Source organism: Nannobrachium achirus (assembly GCF_963921795.1).
Source record: "Nannobrachium achirus genome assembly, chromosome: 17".
NCBI classification, from domain to species: domain Eukaryota; kingdom Metazoa; phylum Chordata; class Actinopteri; order Myctophiformes; family Myctophidae; genus Nannobrachium; species Nannobrachium achirus.
In genome coordinates, this window is record NC_137824.1 from 41,508,700 (window position 1) to 41,529,788 (window position 21,089).

Below are 21,089 nucleotides of genomic sequence, written 5' to 3' on the forward strand. Positions count from 1 at the left end.
TGACTCCTGGCGTACGTGATGTCAGAGCCTTTTATGAAGTGATGTCACAATGAGTCAGCGATTGCGCCGATTTCCTCAGGAACAGCCTGATGTCAACAATCAGCTCCGCATAAGGAGATTCCGAACGTTTCGCGCCGGTTTCGGAAAACCGCGAGTCGGGTCGGGTCGAGGCCCGGCACTGCACTCCGCGCGGCGGCGGGGAATGCGCGTGCCGAATCTGAAGCCGGTGGGACGAACGGTTCTCGAGATACGCGGATTACAAACAAACAAACAAACAAACAAACAGACAGAGATTTGTCGCATTTATAGATAGATAACGTCACTATCGGGCAGAAACCTTGTATCTGCAATTTACAAATTTGTACATTTTATCGCAAAGTAAAGCCCAGCTTCATCATACAAGGCTGTTGCGCACAAGTAGTGAAAACAGCAGATCTACAAGCACACAACGCCTCGCGGTGCGAGGCGTTGTGTGCTTGTAGATCGGCTGTTTTCACTAGTTTAAATCATTTTTAAAATGATACATGCAAAAAGAACAGTTTTGGACATACAAGGTTTCCACCCTACAACGACGATAAGGCAAAACATTTAGAAAGCTGGGTGCAAGTAATCAACCAAAACGACAATGACACAGCAAGGAGAGACGTGCTTTTCACTGAGGTCAAAAGGTCCATGTCCGACATCTAAAAAGTGACGGGATGATGGCCACGATGTGATGTGAAGAAAAGACCAGATTGTTTTTGACCTCAGAAAGGTCTGGCAGGATGCAGAAAGGAGAAGGGAGGGGACTTTTATTTCAGCTACAACAAGGTGATAGGATCAGATGGCTCCTGCCTCGGAAGCCTCACCATAAACGACAGTGATCCATAAAGCCAATTTGTAATAAAAGCTCCGGGCAGCATTTTAACAACACCTTCACTCTGACAAGAGAAGCCTTTTTCCATTGACTCGGCAGCTTGGCTACATAAATCTTCCCTAGCCCTCCTCTCTATCGGAGCAATCTCCGTAATAACACACAGAGAGGGAAAAAGACCAGGGAGAGGAGAGGAGAGAGAGAGAGAGAGAGAGAGAGAGAGAGAAAGACGGGGAAAGAAGAAAGAGTGAAATGACAGCTTGAGGGGAAAGGAGGATTCGTTGTGCAAAAATTAATGAAGGGAGAGACAGAAAGAAAGCAGTCAGGTGAAAAAATAGCGAAAGAGAGGGAAGCCGAGCAGGGGTGTCACAAGGGGGGGGGGGGGGGGGGGGCAGGACTGAGTTACTAGGGCCCAAGGTGGAGGGGCCTTAATTATTTTATAATTTAGATATTGAAAAATAGCAGATATACAAGCTCACAGCGCAGCACAGAGTGTTGCGCTGCAAGCTTGTAGATCTGCTATTTTTTTGAAAAGCCGTGAAAATGTGTGCAAATCTTTGAACAGGCCTACATTATATGTATTTTTTAAGCGTACATTTGTAACTCAAATTTTGCTTCTGGGGGGTTCCTGGAACTAAATATTTTGAGATGGGGGGTATGTGGCCTAATACATATCATTTTGGGGGTCCTTCACATGAACAAGTTCGAGCACTACTGACATAGCAACATAAGTTTTTTCAAAAAACCATAGAAGGATTTGAAACATTCAAAGACTTGCACACATTTTCAAGATTTTTTCAAAAATAGCAGACCTACAAGCTCGCAGCGCGGCACTCGGTGCAGCGCTGTGAGCTTGTACATCTGCTATTTCTCATCTGCTATTTTCGCACAAAATAATGCGTTCCCAGTCTAAATGGGTTAAACCCCTCCCCCTATGAAGAACATTCATGGGGGGGCCCGCAGTGAATCCTTGTACCCAGGGCCCAGAATTTGGTGCGACACCCCTGAAGCCGAGAAAGAGAGAGAGAGAGGGAGAGAGAGAGAGAGAGAGAGAGAGAGAGAGAGGGGAAGGGAAGGGAAGGGAGAAAGAGAGCGAGAGCCGGCTAAGTGAGTCTGTCAGGGAAGCCCTCCCTGGGTGTTCCGGAAACATACGGAACATCATGAGAACCTCAAATTAGTTATCTCACTAAACTTCCCCTCCCGTGTCCCTCCGGTGGGGCCCGCTGAGCGGAGGCCCTGAATACATCTGTAGCTTATTCTTATTCTCCAAGGCTCCCCCGGAGCCCGGCGCTCCGAGGACCGGATCCCAGACTTTATGTCACGGCGTCTGCGAGGGGGTCAGGAGAGGACAGCCAATTATTCTCCTACCTTCATGTTCTCTAAACACAGGCAAGAATAAGCTCGGGGATCATGGGAACTGGGTGAAGGCTACGTGGGCGACTGTGTGCGTGCGCGCATGTGAGGGCAGGAGAGAGAGAGAGAGAGAGAGAGAGAGAGAGAGATTTAGAGAGAGAGAGAGAGGGAGACAGCTTGGGGAGGAGGAGGTTTCGCTGAACACAAGTAAGTTAATGAATTTGGCAGCAATGGTATTCAAAAGCATGAGGCTATAACTGGGAACTGGGAACAAGAAGTATAGAACGATTCTATACAAAGAGGTGAGGATCAAAGTTTGGGGAAGGGATTGAACACACAACTCCATGTGCAGACTATGCTGCCCTCAATGGTAACCCTTCCTTTTACATAATTATCACATTTACTAGGTAATAATAAGTAATTAGTTACAACTACCAGGTAATTTACCCAGTAATTAACAAGTATTTTCCTGACAACTACTAGGTAATCCTAATATTTACTGTGTCATTAACACCAGCATTTCAGGCAACTTTGTCATTAACAGCCAATGAGGGACCAGCATTCCTGGTGATGCCAGTGGTGATGTCACTGGCACTGCCAGTGGTGATGCCAGTGTGAGCACACCTCATCATGGCACATAAGTACTTGTGCCCAAGGGGCAAGTTGGCACCTCGACAGAGTGCGGTTCTAGTTACCATACTGTAAAAGGGTTACCAATTCAATTAAAGCCCATTCATATGATATCCGCATCTTACATCTATTCCTACACGCTGTGAGTTTGCCAGTATCTAATCCTCCTATACATACAGGGTTTATTAATTAATTAACATACAGGGTGATGTTGATTAATTAATTAATCAATTAATCATAATTAATGTTATCACGCCAATAAAACTGTGCATAAAGGATTGACCTCTTCTCACAATCGCTATCTCATAACTGGTATGCTGTCCTCCAAATATCTGTGGTGTCATCTTCCACAGTGACACCAGGGGGCGATACCTCACCACTGGTGTTGAGGTGGACATAAAAGGTGTCATTCTCTAAGGTCATGGCTGTACAAAAAACGAGTTTTCCAGGAGATCGATTTGGTTCATTCTCTACAATATTCTGATCATTATTTTATACACTGATATACTTTATTGTATTCTTCGATGAGCTGAGATTTTATTAAGGGATGAGGATAGTCAGTGAATCAGAATCAGTTTTACTAGCCCTTACCCGTTCAAAGATATGAGCTCCAAAATGATGTGCAGTGTGTGGGTTATGGGATGTGCACTGTGCATACAGTATATGAGGGATGGAAAGTAACTTTAACTGGTGCTTGCATGAAAATATGTAGGAGCATCAATGTAAGAAATACCCGTTTCGTTTAATGGCTCCCCCCTTTTAAAACCACACTGGTTATGTTTATGTTTACATGCAGTTCTGTGAATTTCTGACAATATTGCAATATTACTACTGTGAAAAGTGAAGGAGAACTCTGTTGTTTCTCTGCAAGGTGACACGAGCTGATATAAACAAGATTGCTACACTGCTCTACCGCACGACTCCTATGCCTGGTTCTTCATTCTCATCTCCTAACCATCAATTACAACTAAATAAATACACAACGCAGAGTCTGGTTTATGAGACAGAGGGTGGGACTTTAAACCATACCAGAGCTAAGGACAATCTTCTTTGGGTTACAATAGTATAGATTGTCACATCACAGCTTGATTATTTTGGGGGTCGCGGGCTGAAAAGGTTGAGAACCACTGTAATAAGGAGACAAATACGGTACATGGAGGCTCTACCTTGCACGACGGTGTACGAAGCTTCCACGGAGGACAGGTTGGTGATGACCGTGACATCGTCGTCTCTGCTGGAGCTCTCGATGTCGATGTTGATGGATCGCTCGATCTCGCGGTGCAGGCTGGTCACCATGCCCGTGGGGTACGTCACGTTGGTCAGGCGGCCTTCGCTGTCGTATCTGGGGGCGGGGACACGAAACACAAATTGGTGAAGCGGAGACAAACACATGCAAAAAGGTCCCGGGGTGCGTGCATACATGCATGCACACATACAAGCACCTGACAGACAATCTGTCACGGATAGGGATGGGATCATGGGACGATATGAAAATGTCATATCACGATTATTGTGACAAAAGGAATCGCGATTTACGATATTATCGCGATAATCAATATATCCCCAACATCCATTATCCTGGTGGCAGAACAGTTTGCAAAAAAAATAGCAGATCTACAAGCTCACAACGTGTCGCAATGCGGCGCGTTGTGAGCTTGTAGATCGGATATTCTTTGGCAAAGAGATTTGGTAGAGAGTGAAAAAAGACTATCAAGTACGTATATAATAAGTACGTTTTACCAATAGAGGGTTTAAATGGTACTGGATATGCAGCTCGGCAAATGAAAGGTGAATTGATCCCAGTGCATGACGGAGGACGATTTCACGATAAATTACGTCTCCACGATACGATTATCGTGAGATTTTTTTTATAACGGTAAACGATAATATCGCTTATCGTCCCATCCCAACTCATTATTATTCATTTTCCTGACCAGTCATATCAAATTCCACTCGTCCTAGACTCTTTGCCCTCCTGGCCCCCAATATGTGGAATAAACTCTCCATTGCAATTGGAACTGCAGACTCACTCCCTAGCTTCCGTCGTGGTCTGAAGACTCACCTCTGCACACTCCACTGGCCTTAGCCCATAGCACTTGCCTATCCTAAATGACCATACATGCAATTTAGATAGCATTTTTCGTGTTTTTTGCTTGGTCTACCCATGTTTTTCTTAGATTACTATTTCTATGCACTTGATGTATTGCTGTTGATGTACTGGATTAACCCATTCAGGCCGGGAACACATTTTGCTGTTTGGGAGGGGCTTACAGTACATATACAGTATGTAGCAACATATTTGTTTTGTAGGCTAATTTCTGATTTAGCCCTATTCTATAGGTTAGGCCTGAGTGTCTGCTAAATGCCTAAATTGTAAATGTAAATTTGGATATGACTGGCTGTAGTGATAAGATAAACCACTAGGGGGCAGCAGTAGACCTTGTATGGTATAATGGCAAATGGAGTGCAGTGGAACATGATGGAAGGTAAAAGAGGGGGACATGCACATGAATTGTGCATTTCAGTTTGCTCTACAATAATCTATTATAGTGTATTATAGTTATCATAGTAATACATCAATACTGTATAGTGTATTATAATCACAGTTATAATCCATTAGTGTGTATTATAATTAGGATAGTTGCAATAGAAATTTATATTGTATTATAATCACAGTTAAAAGGATCAATTTGTTTCTTACCAAAATGTAGATATTAGGGCATTAACAAAAAAGTCGACAAGTCGACTCAGTCGACTTCATTATACAAGTCGACTCCCACCAGAGAAAGTCGAAAGTCGAAGATGAAAAAAAAAATAAAAAACTATTGTGAAAATAGCAGATCTACATGCTCACAACGCCTCGCAACTATATATTTGACAATTTGGCCAATGTTTAATTTGGCAATTTAGAGGCATTAAAAAGTCCTTTAGAAATGTGAAGATACCCTCTATACACTTAAACGTTATGTTGGTTTGTTTACAGTTGAGTGAGAAAACAATGTTGCACATTAAGTTAATCATCTGGGGACCCCCCAAAATAATTGGGGGGTCGTGTGTGATGTGATGACGTCATCAAACAATAAAGTCGACTTCAACTCAACTTTGAGTCAACTTGCAAAAATCACAAGTCGTTAATGCCCTAGTAGATATTCTTATGTGGTGCGGTGTGGTGTGGTGTAGTGTGGTGCTAAAGCTGCAGTCAAAAAGGGGCTTTGTCACTTGACAGCGGCGACACTCACTGGTAGAAGGTGGTCCAGCCGGTCTCCTCGGCCTTGCTGGCCAGGAGGCCCGTGGTGCCGCTGTAGCCCATCAGAGCCAGGTCCTGTCCCAGGGCCGAGACGCTCCTCAGCCCCCCGCTGGGGTCCAGGCCCAGGGTCACCACCTGGTTGTCCGGCAGCAGGACCAGCCGCAGCAGGCCGGCTCCACCTCCTCCTCCTCCCTGCTGGCCCACGCTCTCCCTCCTCACCTGCAGTGGTGAAGGGAAAGTACTCACATTATGGGGTGGCTGTGGCTCAGGTGGTAGAGCAGGTTGGCCAATGAACCGGCGGTTCAAATCCCGGCTCCTCCAGTCAACATGTCAAAGGGGCCTTTTCCACCGGCAAAGAACCGGTTCTGGTTCTTTCTCCCGCCTATGGGATGAACCAGAGGTGTGCTTTTCCACCAAGAACCGGAGTTGGTTCCGAACCGTAAAAGCTGGTTCGGAACTGGAACCACAAAATCCTTGGTTCCTCTGGTTCAATCATGGTTCAATCTGGTGGGAACGCAAGCCGGTTCACAAGAATGAACCAAGGTTCCAAGAAAGTTGAACCGGCACTGGTTCTGGAACCAAGGTTCTTTTGGTGGAAAAGGCCCCAAAATGTCCTTGGGCAAGACACTGAACCCCGTGTTGCCTCCAGTGGTGTTAGCTCACCAGTTGCCACCATTGGTGTATGAATGTGGGAAGTGAGGACGCTGGTGTTGACTGTTCGCCGCTTCACTTCCCAATGTATGAATGAATGGACCATTGTAAAGCGCTTTGAGTTCGCAACTTGCTTAGAAAAGCGCATAAAAATGCAATAAGGACCCCCAAAATTACATGCATGCATTTGGCCGCCGACCCCCATCTCAAAACATGTTGTTCCAGGTAGAGTTCTCAACGGGCCTGAAAATGAAGGCCCGGCCCTAACTGGGCCCGACAGGGCAGACCCGAGGCTCGGCCCGACCCTAACGTGTTTCATCATTTTAAGCCCGAAGCCCTAAAAAGCCCGAGTGAAAGAAAATAAATAAATTAAAAAAAAACGCCTCCAGGTGGCGCCACCGCGGTGACCGTACCATGTGCCTGCACAAAGTGTAAGTCCGTCAGTCAGTCAGTCAGTCAGTCAGTCAGTCAGTCTGTCTGTCACACCTCACACGTCACACTCTTGCCCTGCTCATATCTCCGCAACCGTTGCCCCGATCCATGCCAAATTTTGCACACACACTCCTTACCTGCCAAACTACAACCTCCAAGGACCCCCGGAGCTCCAGGGACCCCCAGGTCCCTGGGGGACCCCCAGATGTAAAAAATGACCAAATGTGCTAAACTGACCAAATGACCACCCCAACGGGGCTGCTCACGGGGAATTCCCGGGGACCACCGACTCCTGGTGCTCCAGAACGGATGCAAAAGTGGTGGCGCCCCCAGTGGAGGACCCCCTACACTGCAGCTCACATAAAATGCCGTAACTCCGGCTAGGAGCGACCGGGACAGCCGGGGCCGGTACCTATTCGTCCGCCTTGCCGGCGCGGAGACCCCACCCCTCATTTCTCACATGGCCCTCTTCTAGCGCCACCATGAGGCCGATTCTTGCAAAACACATTTTTGGACACTGCTCCTACAATTTTTGCCCTAAAATCACGCAAATCGGTACACAGTATGTCTACACTCATCCCATCAACATGAATCTCTCCCATATAGCGCCACCTCCAGGCCGATTTTTAAAAACACATTTTTGGACACTGCTCCTACAGATTTTGCCCTAAAATCACGAAAATCACTACACAGTATGTCTACACTCATGTCATCAACATGGATCAGGAAGATTTTGGCAAAACACATTTTTGCCCTATTTGTGGAGATAAGTGACCTACGGTCGCTTATCTCCCGATTAGGGAGTCTTACTGGTTATAGCGGGGAGTAGTAGGATGAGAGAGTGAGTGAGATTAGCCTACCTTTCCACTTTTGGTTCAGCAATGTTAGCATGTTTTCTCATGAAGAAAAGTTTAATCCTTAATCCTCCTCCTCATCGTGTTCACATCCTGCAAGGCATGCATCTGTCTGCATGTGCCGTCTCTGTCGCTCAACTAACTCTTTGTCGCGTCTCTTTTTCTCCTCCACTCTTTCCTTTTGTTTCGGAGTCTCTGACCTGTTCTTAACCCCGCATCAGCTGGCTGCTGCTGTCTGATTTATGACCCTGTCCTGGATAAGAAGCGCTGATCTGCAAGTTCTAAACAAGTCAGATCGTGATGCAAAGCAGACTTCAGTGGGTTTGTAGATTGAATGCCATTTTGGTGCGCAACACCAGCCTGCTATTATGTATATAATATCAGCAGCCTGCTGCCAGCATCGCACGCACTGTCTGACCGCAGCTCTCTCTCTCACTCACTCGCTCTGCAGCAGAGCAGAGCCTCTGCTTGTCTGGTGCTAGTGGTGTGCTTGTGGTCATAAATAAGCGAATGAAACGCCAGTTAGCGCCATGTTTTGTTTTTTTTTTGTTTTTTTTTACTCACAGAACCCGAGGCTCGGACCGACCTGACTAATTAGCATAGGCCTACATTGAGAGCCCGGCTCGGCCCGAATACGTCGGGTCGGGTAGGGTCGGGCTCGGGCAGAGTGTGAGAAATCTAGTTCCAGGGACCACCCAGAAGCAAATATTCGAGTTACAAATGTTCGCATTTTAAAGGAAGATATATAAAAAAAAAATCAAAGATTTTTAAAAATAGCAGATCTACAAGCTCGCAGCGTGGCACTCGGTGCCATGCTGCAGGCTTGTATATCTGCTGTTTTTCACTAGTTAAAGCATTAAATAATTCTAGGCCTAAACGAGTCAAGTACAGTAAATGTACTTAGTTAATCTCCAGCGCCGCTCACCTTCACGGTGTTGTTGCAGTTGTCCACCAGCGAGGTCAGCTCTCCGTCGGGGCCGTAGGTGAAGTTGTAGAGCGGCTCGCCGGTGACCAGCGAGACCGTCTGGATGTGCTGCCCGTCCCCGTTGAACACGTACAGCTCCTGCTCCCGCGGCGACGCCACCTTTTTGGATTGATTGAATGTTTTATTAGACAAAAATGGAGAAAAAAAATTGTCAATGTAGTACAGTACAAGTACAGTTAAACACCCTGCCTAAAAGGAGCTCACTCCTTGCCTGTCTATGGGAGAAGTGATACTGTAACTACCTCCTCCTCTGGCCTCCTGAATGGTGAGGTTTCAGGGTATTTTTGAAGGAGGCCAGCGAGCTACATGTTTTAAGGGAAGTATTCAAGGAATTCCACACCTGGGTGGCAGTGTTGTAGAAGGAGAATTCACCCATATTTGTCTTATGGGTTTGTGTTATCAGATCGTTGTGTGCGCTCCCTCTGGTGTTGTGGCAGATATGCGGGTACTGAGGGGATTGAGGGCAGATTTGCATTGACTATTTTGAAATTCAATCCCATTTTTGGTTGTTTAACCCTGTCTTCAACGCTGAGCCATCTTAGGCTAGCAAAATGTGTGGGAGAGACTTGGGTCATGGGCCCCAGGTCGAGAAGAAGTAGAATCAGTTTGTTTTGGGAGGTTTGGAGCTTAGTCTTGATGTTGGAAAAGCTCGTACCTCGTACTGCCCCAACCCGCCGCTGGCCATCGCCACGCTTCCGGATGAGGCGGGGGGCCCGGGCCGGTTGGCCCGCACCGCCCGGATGCGGATGTTGTTGAGGTCGGCGACGAACAGCGTGCCGTCGGGCGACGTGGCCAGCGAGGCCGGCGAGTTGAGCCCGGCGTCGGTGGCGTAGCCGTCGTCGCCGTAGAAGCAGTTGCAGTTGACGTCGTTCTTGCAGTCGCAGTCGGAGGCGGCGCCCGCCAGAAGAGAGATCTCGCCGTTGGTGCTCACCTGGGGGTTGGGCGATATGGTGATAAATATCGTTGAGACGACGATACAATGTCTCCACTATATGCCTTTTCAGAGATATCGTATATATCGCGATACAATGAGCCTTGTAAAAAAATCCTGATGAATTGTTAATACAGAGAACCTGCATTTTTGTCTAAATCAGTTTTTCACAAACTTTAAAATAACTCTGACAGTATACAAATTTGGTTTAATTTGTATACTGTCAGAGTTACATACTTGTAAGGATCAATTTAGACCTCCCAGAAAGAACCCGGAGAGTCCCATGACTGTCGTGGCAACTCAGAACTTTAATCCTGGTGTGCGAGGAAGCCAGCCAACCTCAGAACGTCCGATTTCACCCAATAAAAATGCCACACCGCCGCCTCCTCGACAGCTGCGCTGTCAGTTTTGCTCGCCAACAATCAAACGTCAGACTGACAAGAGTCATTATGAAGCAACCCGGGCGGCCAAATTGCGGTGTAATTGCGTATGACATACCTGTCTGACGCGATTAATCTTTTTCTCGTCCGTCTCGGCGATGTAGAGGATGCCGGTGTGTGACAGCGCGATGGCCGTGGCGCTCTCCAGGGCGGCGTGGATGGCCAGCTTGCTGAGGCTGTAGTCGATGCCTGGCACCTGGCAGTGCATGGGACGACCTGCTATGATGCTGACCTGCATGTGGTGGAGGAGGTACTCAGATGTTTTGCTTAGGACGCAGTGTTTCTCAAAACTTTACATTTCAAGGTTTTCCCCTTAAAGGACAACTTTTTACAACAATATAAAAATACTCTTAATAGACTTAATAGTCCTGTATTCACAACTATACTTGAGTAAAAGTACAAAAGTATTGGCATCAAAATATACTTACAGTAAAATAAGTACATTTAAAAACATTTGTGAAACCTTTTCATAAATAGCCTTTTAATAAATAGCTCACAATGTGTTGTGTCGTGATGCGTTTTTTAGCTTGTAGGTATACAGAATACAGTAAATAAAACATAGTGTTACAACATATTGTAGTTGCTGGGTAGGTGCCGGTATTCAGGCGGTACTACTCTATTTGGTCACAACCTTATGTTTGGGAAACACTGGTTTAGATCCATGGTGCAAATGAAAGCAGGGAACGGTATGACGGAAAACATGGTAATGACATCAAGAGTGGTCTGCAAATAGGCTAGTCTTAACATTGTGTTTGAAAAGCAATAGTCAACTGGACAAAACGGTTTAAAAGGGAACCTACTGTAATATAAAATGTCTTGTAATAAGGTTTGTAATACTTTTCCCCCCCTTTTTCTTAACAGTGAATCATGCAAATGTACTCCAATCTATTCAGAGTCCAAGAATAAGAAATATAATAGCTGGAAAAGAGCATAATAGGTCCCCATAACTCTTTAACATTTAACTGACACTGAAATGTTACCGGGAGCTAATTAAGCAGCATTGTTACCATCACACCCAACCTTTGAGCGTGAGGGGTGCTCAGGAAATATCCCCAGAGAAAAAAATAAATAAAGCCACAATGACATTGGAATTAAAAACGAGAGAGTCTAATTGGGACTAAACCTTGTCAAAACCTGGAAATGAGTTTCCACCCTTAACGCATTCAGATCTGGAACGCATTTGTTCCACGTTAGATCTGAACCACTTTAACCTTTATTTTATGCTTTAGATATTCAAAGATAGCAGAAATATTTTTTTTTAATTGTGCAAGCCTTTGAATATTTTGACCTGATTCTATAAATGTCTTCTAAATCCTTCTTCTAAATCAGTGGTTCTCAAAACTTTTCATGTCAAGGACCCCCAAAATTAGATGTATTTGAACTGCAACCCCCATGGCCCCATCACAAAACATGTTGTTCCCCAGTAGCAAAGAATTGAGTTACAAAGGTTTGCTTTGAAGATGATAATATTAAAAGATTTGCACACATTTTCATGATTTTTCAAAAATAGCAGATCTACAAGCTCGCAGCGCGGCACTCGGTGCCGCGCTGTGAGCTTGTATATCTGCTATTTTTTTAATAGTTAAAGCATAAAATAGTGGTTAAAGTGGTTCTAGGTCTGAATACGTTAAGGGGTTTGGACGAGCCTCCTCATACGGACCTGGTGGTACTCAGTAATGCGCAGGATGACATTGTTCTCCAGCACGAACAGGGAGTTGTCAATGGGATTCACGGCTAAGTCTGTGGGCCATTCCAGACGCACCTATAGCAGGAGGACAAGACAAGATATATCAGTGACGGTATATCCCCATGCAGTGGTAGAAAAAAAGCACTCGCAACATTTATTGCTTACGTAAAAGTGTCAATGCTACAAAGTACTGTTACAAGTAAATAAGTCTGTGATGAAAAATGTACTTGAGTAGTACAAAAGAGCGGAAGACCTCTGTTATTGCATGTTTCACCAGATGGCTTAATGAGTTTGTATCACTAATACAGGGGTCTTCAAAGTTTTCAGGCCAAGGACCCCTTAGTTGAGAGGGAGATGAAGCAGGGACCCCCTCTACATGTTGTATGAAACTGTGTTGCAGATTTAATAGTAGACTTGTTTGACAGCACTCTCATCAGTCTATGTTGGATTCATGTTAATGTGTTTTTTCAGACATTTAACCACTTAAATTGTAGATAATTTGTATCTTGGTCTGCTCTTTTTTTTTACAACAAACATATTTGCCGAAAATAGACGATCTACAAGCTCTCAACGCCTTGCAGCGCGAGGCGTTGAGAGCTTGTAGATCTGCTATTTTCGGCCAATTTTCCTCAGAATGGGGATGTGAGGGTTCAAGTCGTTCATTTAAAAGAATGATCCTAACCTTCCCTCATTCCTCCCCCCTCTCTCTCCCCCCATACCTGGCTGACATCCATACTGGAGTCGCAGCTCAAGGGCCTCACGGCAGTCAGGTCGTTGGCCCCCAACAGGGTGGAGATGATTCCGTTCTGATCCACCTTGCGGATCATGGTGGCGTCCACAAAGTACATCAATCCATTCTTATCCACAGCAATACCTGTGGACAGACACGGCAAGGGGAGGGGGGCGTAAAGGTGAAGTGTCATGCCTGCCAGAACAGTCTGTCTGCAATGCACACAAAGACCCTTTCTTCCCTGGATGGGGGCTTTACTTGTCCTTCAGTGTTTTCACACAGACACACAGAGAGACAAAGTGTTCATTTTTAGTTAAGTGGGAATGCAGGGTTGAGCCGATATAGAAGGAGTGCAGATAGGAACCAGATATAGAGAGGCAGGGGTTGACACTAAGGTCTCAGTGGCACTTCACCTGCCCGAAAGTTTTATTTACTTGCCGGGGGCAGGTGGGCAAGCCGTAGTGTCAATGCCTGGAGAGATGCTGAGTAAGTGGATACAGTGGTTATTGCACTCTGTCTCCATTCCTTCCCCAAATCCCAAATATATATTGTATATTGTATCATCTCGGTTGGAAACCTTGTATGCATCCAAAACCGTTTGTTTTGTATTCATAATTTTAAAAACGATTTAAAATAGTGAAAATAGCCGATCTAAGCTTGTAGATCTGCCATTTTCACTACTTTTGTGCGACAGTCTTGTATGATCGAAGCAGAGCTTTACTTTACGAGAAAACAAAAAACAAAACATATGTCATTTGGCTTCATTTCAAAGTATTTGTATTCTTTTCATTGATTGTGTCAGTGGTTCAGTGTCAATGTCAGCGGTCCAGTGTCAGTCTTGTCGGTATGGCAGCAGAGAGGAAGCATTCAGAGAGCCGAGTTTGTTTGAGGCAACAGCGCCCCAAAATAACTCTAAATGGACTGAGACAAACACGGAACATCGAGGGATGGTGAAGGACACAGAGTAAGAGAGGTAGAGAGGGGGAGAGAGAGAGCGAGAGAGAGAGAGAGAGAGAGAGAGAGAGAGAGGGCAAGATCCACAAGGGGGTTACATCATGGTCTTGCCAACACTCACCCTCTTGACGCATACACACGCACGCACGCACGCACGCACGCACGCACGCACGCACGCACGCACGCACGCACGCACACAAATGTCAGTGACAGACAATATGACAGCGTGACAGTCCTTGACAGTTTGGTGTCACAACATTCGCCTTCTTTTACCCGGGCTTTAATTTACCTCAAAAAACTATTCCATTAATAGATGTAATTTTAATCCGACATATAACCTCCTTCTGTCACTGGCCTGCTTTAGTTAATCGGTGCAGAATCAGATATGGACGTATCGGCGAGGTCCAAAATAAAGGGCCATATATTGTGGAACGTGTGATGTGGGAATGCACCCCGCTGCGATAAGACAGGCTGTCTTCCTTGACTCAATGCTTGCTTTTCCCCCAAAAAAAAAGAAGTGGTTTGTTATCTGCTGCGCTCCATTCCTTCTCCAAATCCCGAATGTCTATATAGAGTATATCGTCACTGTCGGGCAGAAACCTCGTATCTCCAAGTTTCAAATTTGTATGTTTTTTTTTCTCGCAAAGTAAAGCCCTGCTTCATCATACAAGGCCGTATGAAAACAGCAGATCTGCTTGTAGATCTGCTATTGTCACTAGTTTAGATCGTTTTTTAAAACGATAAATACAAAACAAACAGTTTTGGACATACAAGGTTATTCCACCCGACAACGATGGTATATAATGTATTTATTTTCAGTGTCTCTCCCCCGTCCTCTCCTCATTTTCATTTGTTTATGTCTCTGGAACTCGTTCCGTTGCCAGCGGTTCGGTGTCAGAGCTTCAGTGTCAGGTTTGTCAGTGCATCAGGCGGCAGGCGTTCAAGAGAGGTGGGTTTGTTTGAGGCAGCGGCGCTCCCCAAAATAACTCTGCCAACAAAAAAAAACATAAAACTGCCAGATAACAAACCACATTTTGTTGCTCCACTGAAAAACAAAAGCAGTCAGTCCAGGACAGCGCTCTGTCTTATCGCAGTGGGACGCGTCGTCCCACAGGACGTGTTTCATAATACATTATATTTTGAACATCGCTATATGGGAGCAGGGGGCGTCACAAGGGGGGGAAAAGTGGGACTGAGTTACCAGGGCCCAAAGTGGAGGGGCCTTAATTTTTTTATACTTTAGATGTATTAAAAAATAGCAGATATACAAGCGAGCTTGTAGATCTGCTATTTTTGAAAAGTCGTGAAAATGTGTGCACATCTTTGATTATGTGTATTTTTAAGGGAACATTTGTAACTAAAAATTTGCTTCTGGGGGGGTCCCTGGAACTAAATATTTTGAGATGGGGGTTCCATGGCCAAATACATATGATTTTGGGGTCCTTCACATAAAAAAGTTTGAGCACCACTGACATTTGAAAAACCTATAGAAGGATTTGAAATATTAAAAAAAATAGCAGATCTACAAGCTCGCAGTGTGGCACTCGGTGCCGCGCTATGAGCTTGTATATCTGCTATTTTTTCAATAGTTAAAGCACAAAATAACGCGTATTAATGCGTTCCCAGTCTAAATGGGTTAAACCTCCTCCCCCTATGAAGAACGTTCATGGGGGGCCCGGAGTGAATCCTTGTACCCAGGGCCCAGAGTTTGGTGCGACACCCCTGTATGGGAGAAAGGTAGTTTGAGTGACAGTGAGTATATTATTTTGTCCGCGCAGGCGACGCAGGCGACACTCTGCTTAGTAGCGTTTGAGAGAGTCGAAATGTTTTTAATCACCGATACTGCCATATCTGCACATAATTGTGATTTATAACCAAAGCAGGGCTGAGACGGAAGGAGGTTATAAACCAGATTAAAGTTAAACCTATTAATGGAGTGATTTTTATGAAAGTCGTGCACCCTCGGAGACTCCTACATTAATATTTAACATCATTCCATGACATTTAACACGTTCTGGTTATTCTGTGATGAAGTGATACTACTTTACCGTGACAAAAGTCTGGTGGACAGATGATTCACAGACTCTTTGTCAAAGCAGAAGCTAAACGGCATATTTCATATAAAACCCAAAGTCCACAATAAGGAGAACATTAAGTGATCACAGCTTGCATTTTCAAATCTACAACAGAGCCACACTTAATCCCCGTCACTTCACATGGCGTCTGTCTCACTGCAACACATAGACAAGCAGGGGCGTCACAAGGGGGGGAAAGTGGGACTGGGTTACTAGGGCCCAAGCTGGAGGGTCCTTAATTATTTTATACTTTAGCTATTGAAAAATAGCAGATATACAAGCTCACAGCGCAGCACTGAGTGCCGCGCTGCGAACTTGTAGATCTGCTATTTTTGAAAAGTCGTGAAAATGTGTGCAAATCTTTGAATATTATTTTTTTTAAGCAAACTTTTTTTTTTTTTTTTTTTCAACTCAAATTTTGCTTCTGGAGGGTCCCTGGAACTAAATATTTCATGATGGGGTCCGTGGCCAAATACATATCATTTTGGGGGTCTTTCACATGAAAAAGTTTGAGCACCACTGACATAGAAACATAGGTTTTTCCAAAAACTTTAGAAGGATTTAGAAGACACTTTTAGAATTGGGTAAAAAAATATTCAAAGACTTGCACAAATCAAAAATAGCAGATCTACAAGCTCGCAGAGCAGCACTCTGCGCCACGCTGTGAGCTTGTATATCTGCTATTTTTCAACAGTTAAAGCACAAAATAATGCGTATTAATAATGCGTACCCACCCAGTCTAAATGGGTTAAACCCCCTCCCCCTATCAAAAACATTCATGGGGGGCCCGCAGTGAATCCTTGCTCCCAGGGCCCAGAATTTGGTGCGACACCCCTGTAGACAAGACAAGACAAGTCAGAGAGACAGATGCTGACAGACTGGCTTTTCAACTGAGGTTTGGCAACCACTGTGCACAGCTGTAAGTGAAAGCCCAGATTACCCATCCAACACAAAGAACCATGCAAATCATGGGAGTCTGGGCAGCATCACACACTCTCCAGGATGTCTGTGATGAAACTATCATCAGCCAGGCCCCACCCATGTCCTCCACCCTGAGTAGGACATGGGTGCCTCAGGCAAAAGCTTCAGAGTCCACCCCCCAGAACTCCTTTGTCCCAGTGTTGATTTCGTCAACTAAAACTATGACGAAAAATGTTTGTCAATTTTCACTGACGAAAACTAATAAAAACTAAGCTGTGATGACTAAAACTAAGACTTAATATATTGACAATTTCGTCAACAAAATAAAAACTAGACTAAAACGTTGGGGAGGGACTAGTGGAGAAGAGTGTCATTTTATGTTTGGTTGCTCTCAGGTGTTGCGTACTGAAAATAGCAGATCTACAAGCTCACAACGCGTCGCAGCGCAACGCGTTGTGAGCTTGTAGATCTGCTATTTTCAGCACACAACCAAATGTCATTACGATGCCATCAAGGCCTTCCAAAATACATTTCAGTTGACTAAATCAACTGTAGATTTAGTCGCCTAAAATCTTATGATATTTAGTCGACTAAAATTAGTAGCTGTGCTGAAAATATCTGTTATACTGGATATGTTTAGCTAACTATCCACAAAAACGATAAAATGGCACCAGAAACCCTGTCCATCTCAATGTTTCTTTCATTTGCTCGATAGAGACCTTGATCTTTTAGATCCAAAGGTGCATTATCTCTCCACTGAGTTTCATGAAAATCGGCCCATCCGTTCTCATGTCATCTTGCTAACAAACAAGTATGCACACAGACAGGACCGATTTCTGCCATGCTTTGCTGCGAGGGATATTTCACTTTCAAAAAAACTTTTGGTCATTTTATCGTCTTCAGGGTTTTGTGAATACTCTGGACAGACGTTAATTTACTTGATTCAATATTTAAATATTTTATATTCATTTTATCAGACACTCCCCATCCAGGGCCCATTCCTATACAAACCCATTGTAACTTCAAACTCCATTTTAATCTTGATACATTCATCAAAAACACTTTTTTTGAAAGTGAAATATCCCTTTTAACTTGTTTTAGGATGGATGTTCCATTTAACTGACCTTTGGGACTCATCAGTGTGGCCTCGGTGGCCTTGCCACCGTCACCGCAGCGCTCGTCGAAGGGCAGGCACTGCTCCCCTGTCCCAGCAACCACCTCTGCGTTGTCCGACACCAGCCTGCCGCCCGTGAGGGAGCGGACGCGGTAGATTCGCCGGGAGTTGGTATCGGAGATGAACAGAGCCCCGGACACTGGATCCACCGCCAGGAAGTATTTATGGGTGGGGTTGTTACTGTGAGAGAGAGAGAGAATGGGGGAACAAAACATTATTGAGGGAAACGATAAAAGACATAATCACTGTGAAAGTCAATAGCGCTAATCATTTCAATGGAAAATTACCGGTATGTTATGCACAAAAACTGTAGCCTGGGTGCCAGCCTGCTACGCTACGTTCCGTGGGTCTGTTTTGTCACTTCGCTTCTCAGTCTGGACATGATTCAGTTGACTCGCATTTCCGAACGCCAGTTGTGGCGTAGGCGACGTTGTTGCTGATTGGATGTTGTTCCAACGAATCAGAGTAGGCTTAGGGTAGCTACGTCATCAGCCAGCCAATACACACTGGTGTATATGTCCCGCCCCGCACTACAGACCAATAAGAAGCCGCGTTTGGATTCCACTCGCTTTCAATGTCCCACCTCCCCTTTGGAGATAGGAAGCTGTCCAGACTGAGAAGCGACGTGACTAAACAAATCCACGGAACGTAGCGTAGCAGGTTGGCACCCAGGCTACAAAAACTGTAAAAACAAGGAAAAAAGGTGGTCTTACCTGTGTCTGAAATCTTTGTTCCTGCAAAAAGAGAAAGCACATTAAAAGCACAGGAAAACAAAAGGTCAATTCAGTTAAAACACTCAAGTTTACATACAGAGAGAGCAAGCAGGCTAGGCTGTCGTTGCGAGAAACAAAACTTTAAATGTGAGTTCAAATGCCCAGAAGAGATGCTGTCTCATACCGTGTATAATTCTATCCCCAGTGCCTCTCAAGTCTTTCATTAGGGTTCCATGGAGGATCCGGTCCTTCATGTTCAATGTACTGCAGACAACAACTCCTCTGGTGTATCTGCTCCTGTCTTTTCATTTCATCCTAATCTAATCCCTCAGCCCCCCCTCGCTTCTTTCCAGCAGCATTCTGTATCATCAAACACCTCCAATTCCCAATCTGTCGACTGATTCATCTCTGCCTCCTCCTTCCTTGCCTTTTCTCTCTGTTTTCTACCTTTTCACACATGCTCACTTTTCCTTCCCTTTTCCCTTTCTTTCTAGAACACGGTCGTGTAGGACAGTGGTTGTCAACCTGTGGCCTGTTAACTTAAATGTCCAACATGGTTTTCTCACTCAACTGTAAACAAACCAACATAAAGTTTAAGTGTGTAGAGGGTATATGTACATTTCTGAAGTGACAATTTAAGGACTTTGTAATGTAATGGAGGTGATCCGAACCACCCCCCACCATCACTCCAAAGGGACATCCCTATGGAACGAGAGCAGATACTAGACTTTTGAGGCTTCAGGCTGGGGCTGCGACTCTCTCCCCCACAGTAATACCTCTGAAATGATTTTTATTTTTTTTACAAATTGTCAAATATAGAGGCAGACATTGTGAAAATAGCTGATCTACATGCACACAACGCCTCACATAGAACCGTGTTATACAACATGTAATGCCTCAACTAGGGTTAAAATATGATAATTTGGGGGGGGGGGGGTTTCCAAAGGAGACAGGCCGTCCCCACAGCGCGACGAAGGGCTGTGCAAAAATTATTATGCACAGTTGAGTATCATCGTATTATTTTTCACAAACACATTTTTCTGTTTGTCTGTCACTCATGCAACTGTTACATTTCCATACCCCACAGGGACACCTTTTCATTGTCCCAGATGACAGCCAATCATAACCCACTATTTAGAAAACCCATTACAACATACAAAAGTATGAAAAGAAATACTGTCAGCTATTTAGATGCTTTTTGCATTATTGTTCTCGTACCCAGGAGGGATGGACTTGCTGGGATTGCCAGACAACAGCAGGACAAAAGCTGATTGATAATCTTAGGATAAGTTTATGCTATTTCAAAGGGGGAATCCTGCTCAGCCATAATCAAATGTACAAGTGCGTGTCCACTATCCATGGTGCATGTTGGTGCACGGATCGTGTACGACTCGTCTGCACGCCATTCTGGACACAAAAAACTGCATCTTAATCCTAGTCACCGCCCCTTAGCGTCCAGCTGCTTTGTTTTCGCAGTAAGAAAACGAAAACGGAATCAGGAATCCGAAAACCGGTTATGTTCCGCCTCCAGAAATGCATTTCCGGCTCCGGCTCCGGTCCAGACAGGAAGTACTTTTTCTAACCCCTGACTTGTTCGTTTGGTCCCATTTGTACATTGTCAGAGTTTAAGGGAGACCTTGAAATGTGAACATCTGAGAACCACTGCTCTACATCACCACGTCCCATCATCTCAAGGTGTTCCTCCTCAGTGGTGCTTTGGTCTTTTCTTTTCAGGGGGGACGGTCATTTATTGACGTCACATGCACTCGCACGCCTCTAGATGTGCGCGTGCGCCTACAGTACATGTGCGCATGTGAGCAGAACTGCTGATACAGTGTATGAGAGTCAACTGATTAGAACATATCTTCTTAATTAACTTACATAAATGTACAGTTTGCAGTAGTAGGAAACATTTTAAATCTCAAGGTATGTCTTGAATTATAGGAGCTGTAGGCTAAATTAGAAGGAAAGGACATCAACACCCTGCAGATGTAGGCTAATGGTGGGAAAACAAAAACAAAGTTTTAATGTAATTATAGTCTTAATTACATTTGCATTATTACTCACGTTTTTATTTTCTAGTTTCAGTTAATTCAATTCGAAAATACTGTGCTGCAGTTACTGCAGCGCGTCGTCACTTGTCGAATCTATGGGGACGCATTCTAGCATGCCCCCGCAAGCACTGTTCCGTGGGTGGCCGCTCTCCATTCCGACATGCTGCCATTCCGACATTGACTTCTTATTGTCGGAGTGGCAGCACTTCCAAAGAGGTTAGGGTTAGGGTTAGGTATAGGGTTAGTGTCGGAATCGGGGGATGTCGGAATGGCAGCATGTCGGAATGGAGACATGTAACATGTTCTGTGCCATCCGTGCGCATGCATGTGTGACATTTTTGGGCCCGACGCCGTGGTTGGTACGTCCAGCGACCAAAGCACTACTGTTCCTCCCTCTCTCCTCCC

At 44.9% G+C, this 21,089-nt stretch overlaps 1 protein-coding gene across 1 annotated transcript in view; it reads right to left on the bottom strand.

Annotated features, from left to right (window-relative positions):
- The window catches only part of tenm2a (teneurin transmembrane protein 2a), a gene marked incomplete at both ends in the record, with an annotated part of 398,840 nt that overhangs the window by 14,273 nt on the left and 363,478 nt on the right, over positions 1-21,089 (bottom strand). The window contains 9 exon segments of the mRNA XM_080746746.1: positions 4,003-4,178; positions 6,076-6,302; positions 8,946-9,104; positions 9,661-9,936; positions 10,435-10,608; positions 12,037-12,138; positions 12,783-12,937; positions 17,868-18,097; positions 18,631-18,651. Coding sequence (XP_080602872.1) covers positions 4,003-4,178; positions 6,076-6,302; positions 8,946-9,104; positions 9,661-9,936; positions 10,435-10,608; positions 12,037-12,138; positions 12,783-12,937; positions 17,868-18,097; positions 18,631-18,651 — 1,520 coding nt within the window.